At 34.8% G+C, this 6,375-nt stretch overlaps 1 protein-coding gene across 1 annotated transcript; it reads left to right on the forward strand.

The window, feature by feature from the left end:
- Positions 1-2,188: 2,188 nt before the first annotated feature.
- Positions 2,189-3,145, forward strand: LOC144845164 (uncharacterized). Its single transcript, XM_078702316.1, has one exon. The coding sequence runs from the start codon at positions 2,189-2,191 to the stop codon at positions 3,143-3,145; it is 957 nt and encodes a 318-aa protein (XP_078558442.1).
- Positions 3,146-6,375: the final 3,230 nt, after the last annotated feature.

The raw sequence follows: 6,375 nt of genomic DNA on the forward strand, positions 1-6,375 counted from the left end.
TCGGATACGAGAAGAAATGTAAAACAAACACTAAAATCGTTCTCGATGACAATGGTAAACAAACTTTCTGTCCAAAAGGCGTTGCCTCTCGTTTTAATGAGTTTTTCACGAATGTTGCGTCAACACTCGTCAAAAAACTCCCAAAATGCATAGGTCTTTTCACCATGTCCACTAACGATCTTCTTAAATACTACGTTAAATTAAAAGGAAAAATGTTTAAGCTAGAGCCTGTTACCATAGAATTTGTTAAAACTCAACTCGAAAGCCTAAATGTAAACAAAAGCGTCGGTCTAGATAATATTCCCTCAAGATTCTTACGTGACGGTGCGATAATCTTGGCTGAACCGATAGCTCATATCATTAACCTTTCGTTTAAAACTAATTGTTTTCCTCATGATCTTAAAATTGCTAAAGTTACCCCTCTATTTAAGAAAAATACTAGAACAAATGTTGAGAATTATCGGCCGATTAGTATTCTGCCTACGGTATCTAAGATTCTTGAAAAATCTGTAGCTATACAAGTTGAAAGGTATCTTTCCAAAAATAATATACTTTATGCCTATCAATCCGGTTTTCGGCAGGCCCATTCAACTGAAAGCAACCTCATAAATCTCATCGACGGTTTAAAAAACAATAAGTCCAAAGGCCTTCTTACTGGAATGGTTCTAATTGACTTACAAAAAGCTTTCGATACCGTCGATCATGTGATTTTAATTAACAAGCTAAAATGCATGGGTTTTAAGTGTACTGACTGGTTTCAATCTTATCTCGCTAACCGCACACAAGTTGTCAGTGTGAATGGTACCTGCTCTGAACCTCTTATAGTTACTCATGGTGTACCGCAAGGTAGCATCTTGGGCCCTATTCTTTTTCTATGTTATTTAAATGATATTGCTTCTTGTATTGATTCTGATGTTCAATTATTGCTTTATGCTGATGATTCTACGATTCTGTATTCTCATCACGATGCCACCAAAATCGCTCATAAATTAAGTACTGTCCTAACTAAGTGCCAGGACTGGTTAACTGAAAACAAATTATCTTTACATGTTGGCAAAACCGAAAGTATTATCTTTGGTAGCAGAGCGAAGCTTAACAAAGTAAAAGAGTTTTCTGTAGAATTAATGGGCCGTAGAATCAAAAGTACTAAGCAAGTTAAATATTTAGGTATTGATTTAGACCAATATGTATCATGTGATATCATTGCAACTAGTGTTATCAGTAAAGTTAAGTCAAGGTTGAAGTTTTTACATAGGCAAAGTTCGTGCTTGAATAAAAAATGTCGTAAACTATTAAGCACTGCTTTAATACAATGTACATTTGACTATTCTGCCTCGGCATGGTACGGCGGTGTCAATAAGAATCTTAAACATAAATTACAAACTGCCCAAAACAAGATGGCACGTTTCATTTTAAATGTTGGTCCGAGGTCTCACATAGGTGCCAAAGAGCTTTCCGATCTTGGGTTTCTTAATGTCAGCCTCAGAAATAAGTTTTTAAGATTAAATTATGTTCACAAAATTCGTTATAACTTTAATACGCCTTCTTTCCTTAAGGATAACTTTTTGTTAATTTCTGATCATCACAACCATTTCACCAGGGGTACAACATTTAATTTTGTCACTCCTAAGGCTACTGGCGTTAATGATACGACTTTTTATTTCTTAGGTATCCGTGACTGGAACAGGCTCCCCAATTCACTCAAATCAATACAAAATAATGCAACCTTCAAAATAAAACTTAAAGAATATTTTAATAATGAACAGCTTGGTATTTCAGTTTAATTAAGCTATTTTTAATATTGTTTTTTTGATGTTTTCTTGTCTTGTATGTATTTTCTTGTTTTTTCATTTTTACTGAGTCATACTTAACGATAATTGTACTAGGCCCAACCACTCACTTTTCAGTCATTACGGATTGGACCCCATTGGAAATAAGTTTACTTTTTTGTCGACTTAATGGGTTATCCAGGTATTCTTTTTATACATTGTATATTTTAACTTTTATGTATGAATATCAAATAAAATCAATCAATCGACACAGACACTCTTTGCATGGGGGTCACCTGAGAACCGCATCAGAGGTCAGAAAGAAGTTTTGGATTATTGGGGATACCAACATCTCAAAAACAGTTGTACGACAATGTACTATTTGTAGGAGACACAAAGGGAAGCCATTAGAGCAAAAGATGGCTGACCTACCAGACTTCCGAGTGAAACCATGCTCACCGCCATTTAGTTCCACACTCGTAGACTATCTGGGCCCAGTTAACGTAAAACTGAACAAAAATACAACCACAAAAGGATATTGTGCAGTTTTTACATGTGCCGTAACTAGAGCTGTACACTTAACCTGTGTCCAAGATCTTACTACCCAAGCGTTCCTACAAGCAATGGAACGATTTGTAAGCATCAGAGGAGCACCATCTTTGTTGGTGAGTGACAATGGCACATGTTTCAGAGGGGCTGACAATACAATAAATGAGTTGAATTTGAGACTAGACCAGACGAAGATACGAGAACAATGCCAACGTTATAATGTGCAGTGGAAATTTGGACCACCAGGTGGACCTCATCACCAAGGAGCTGTTGAGCGCATGGTTCAAGAGGTAAAGAAAGGCATGAGACATTTGGTGAAAGCTGACAGACTAACATTTGTTGAATGGGAGACGGTGTTCTGTCAGATATCTGGTCTTATCAATAGTCGACCTTTGACGGCCAAGTCATCATCGCCCCTGGATCATCCGCCATTGACTCCTAATCATTTCCTGATTGGAAGAGGTGATTTACAGTGTCCGGAAGTACCGTGTGAAGAATTCCATGGAAATTTGAGAAAACGGAGAGAGATTTGTAACTCTATGGTGAATGGTTTCTGGCACCGATGGATGGAGTGTATCCATAAGCTCTCACCAAGACTTAAATGGCAGAAATCAATGGAGAATGTAATGGAAGGCGACATAGTGCTTGTCATTGGTGAGAACAAGAAACGTGGTAGTTGGAAAATGGCAGAAGTCAGTAAAGTTTATCCAGGGAAAGATGACCTTGTTAGGATTGTTGACATAAGATTTGCAGATGGTATCAATGCTAAGAAACCGGTTACTAAGTTGATCCTGCTAATGAAGAGCACCGAACGTTCAGACGTGTAGTGATATGTGGATCAGATGAAGTTCCTTGACCACTGTGATTGATGATTTAAAGTTTAATTGACATTTATGAACTTTTCATTGTTACATTATTGTTACTAGTTGTGACCATCCGTCACTTTTTTAGGGGGCTGGGATGTCATGACGTCATTTGTTTTCAATTTGTGAGTTGCGTGCCAGTGCGCGTACAATACGCAGGCTGAACGAAATCATATACAATTGGTATCGTGTGAGATATTTATGCAGTGTAATCATCTTATTTTGTTATTTGGAACCCTTTGGGTGAGTTTAATTATAATCGTGTATTAATATGTTTAGCCAGGAGTCTGCGGGGGCAGTCTTTGAGTTGTTTACACCTTTAAAAATTATACATTTTATTGTTGTTAAAGTTCATATATTCTAGGCCTCGCTAGACGTTATCACTTCGTTTAAGTCGAGTTGGCGTGCGAGTGTCTACGTCTTTTTATTACTATAGAGGGGGTAGTCGCACTATTCTTTATTATCATGTTTCGAAGTATTTGTTGACTACAGAACTATCTACTTATAGTGTATTTTGTTTGTTCTTATAGACAACCCAACACAGTTGTTGAATAATAATAATAAAGTTAATAAAGACAACATATTGCAACAACGTGTTCACCTCATTATTCTCACCGATTCCACAACAATTATGTTGGTGAAAATGATAGTCCCTAATGCCCGTAATTGCCTATAATCATATACAAGACCTACTACTATACAATGGCCTATTTAAGTTTGGTGACAACTAAGTAGACGAATATAATTTTAATTAATAAACCTCGGAGCATTACCGTACCTTAAACAGATGGATAAACGTTCTTCCGCGGAGATACTCTCTCTGAATCTTGTGTCCCGTTTTGTAATATCATCTTTAATTAAACTGACAAGATGACCGTATTGGTGAGGTGTCATTCTAAAATAATTGAAGAATTCGTCTTCATTGGTCGCCAGATTACGTTTTACCAACGTTTCAAATTGACCAAATTGCTTTCTTTCTGAACAGACCTCGGAAAGAATAATTTCGTCCTCACTATCATCTGATGACCATCCAGAAACGGCTGCCATTTTAACGTTTGCCCGTTGTCACGGAATACGTCACAAAACGGAGTTAGAATCAGGAAATAATGTTATTTGTGGTATAGTTTATAGACCACCCTCACGTTCCTTGCAAAAGTTTGATGATGAATTAACATGTGTAATGCAAATGATTAATCTAGAAAAAAAGAAAGCTTACCCTGTGGGAGACTATAACATAAACTTACTCCAACAATCTACCGACAACACTATCCAATCACACTTAGACACAATATTTTCTCAGTCATTTCAGCCAATCATAAAAAGTCCTACTAGAATATCCGATAATTGTGCTTCAATAATTGATAACATTTATTGCAACATCGATTCTTTTACTACGTCCCTTAAAAGTGGAATACTAATTACTGATATTTCTGATCACTTCCCAATATTCTGTGTAGATACTTTGGAAAAACATAATAAGCAATATCCTCGATTTGTATATAAACGACAATACTCTCCTCAACAAACGGAGTATTTTTTGCAAGAATTACAAAGCAATCAGTGGAATAATGTGCTATCCTCAAATAATGCGAATGTTGCTTATCAAAATGTTACAAACACTTTAAATAAAGCAATTGATAATTGTTTCCCTTTAAAACGAATTAGAAATAAGGCGAACAAATTAAAATCTCCTTGGATCACAGCTGAAATTGCTATCTCTCAAAAACATAAATTATATAAAAAGTACAAACAAAATAACACCACTACTAATAAAAGTACGTACATACATTTTAGAAACAAGTTAACCACTACTATTAGAAATCGGAAAAAAGAATATTATATGGTCCAGTTTTAACAAAATAAACAAGATATTAAAAAAACGTGGACAATCCTAAATGATATAATGGGTAGGAAAAAGACTACCAATTTGCCTACAAAAATAAAATTGGGTACTGAGACTTTCTCTGATAATGATGAGAAAGCTGATGCATTCAACTCTTTTTTTATTAATATTGGAGAAAAACTAAATAATAAATTTAGACATGAATGTCAAAATGATCAAATCACCCACAGAACTTTCTTAAAGGGAAATTTTACCTCTTCAATGTTTTTTAAACCTGTTACTGAACATGAACTTAACCACTATATTAAAAACACAAAGAATACTTCTCCTGGCCATGATGGTATAAGTGCCCAACTCATAAAATCTGCTTCCCCGGCCGTTTATTTTAAAACCTTTATTGCATATTATTAATACGTCATTATCATCGGGCTGTGTCCCGGCTGATATAAAAATTTAAGAATATTTAAGAATGGTGACATCTCAGATATAAATAATTATCGGCCTATTTCCATTTTACCCTTTTTTTCCAAAATATTTGAGAGGATTGTGTATGATCAAACGATTTGTTACCTCTCAAAATATAACGTACTGAGTAAAACACAATATGGGTTTAGACAACACCATTCAACTAGTCATGCTTTAATACAATCGATTGAAAAAATCACAAACGCTATTGAGAATAAAGAGTTCACACTAGGAGTTTTCCTTGATTTATCAAAAGCGTTTGATACAATCGATCATGATATATTATTAGATAAATTAAGATTTTATGGTATAAGAGGAGTTCCGCTAAACTGGTTCTCAAACTATCTTAAAAAAAGACTACAATACACATTTATTGTTAATACTGCATCTAGTAAAATGACAGTAAACACTGGAGTTCCTCAGGGATCCATATTGGGTCCATTATTATTTCTTATATTCATTAATGATATTAGTCTAGCATGTAACCATGTAGACATGATTATGTATGCAGATGACACAAATGTGTTTTATAGTCACAATGATATTAGTCAAGCTTTTGATACAATGAACCAGGAGTTATCTATACTTTCGGACTGGTTTATTGCTAACAAATTAACGCTAAATGTAAACAAATCAAAATATGTTATATTTAGGGCTAGAAATAAGTCAGCTGACACTACCTCACTAGAATTGAGGATGGGAAATGAATGTATTGTAAAAGCTACTGAAGTTAAATTTCTAGGCTTATTTCTGGATGAAACTTTATCGTTTAATTTTCATGTAAATGAGGTAGCAAACAGTATTTCTAGAATAATTGGTGTCTTAAACAAAGTGAAGTCTATGTTATCAAGTAAAATCTTGTTAACGGTATACAATGCACTTATAT

The sequence above is a fragment of the Antedon bifida genome, chromosome 6, assembly GCF_963402885.1.
Source record: "Antedon bifida chromosome 6, ecAntBifi1.1, whole genome shotgun sequence".
In the NCBI taxonomy this organism is placed as follows: domain Eukaryota; kingdom Metazoa; phylum Echinodermata; class Crinoidea; order Comatulida; family Antedonidae; genus Antedon; species Antedon bifida.

What these genes read in the sequence shown, in the direction of transcription:
- LOC144845164 (XM_078702316.1), top strand. Translation starts at nt 2,189, where the DNA reads ATGGCTGACCTACCAGACTTCCGAGTGAAACCATGCTCACCGCCATTT.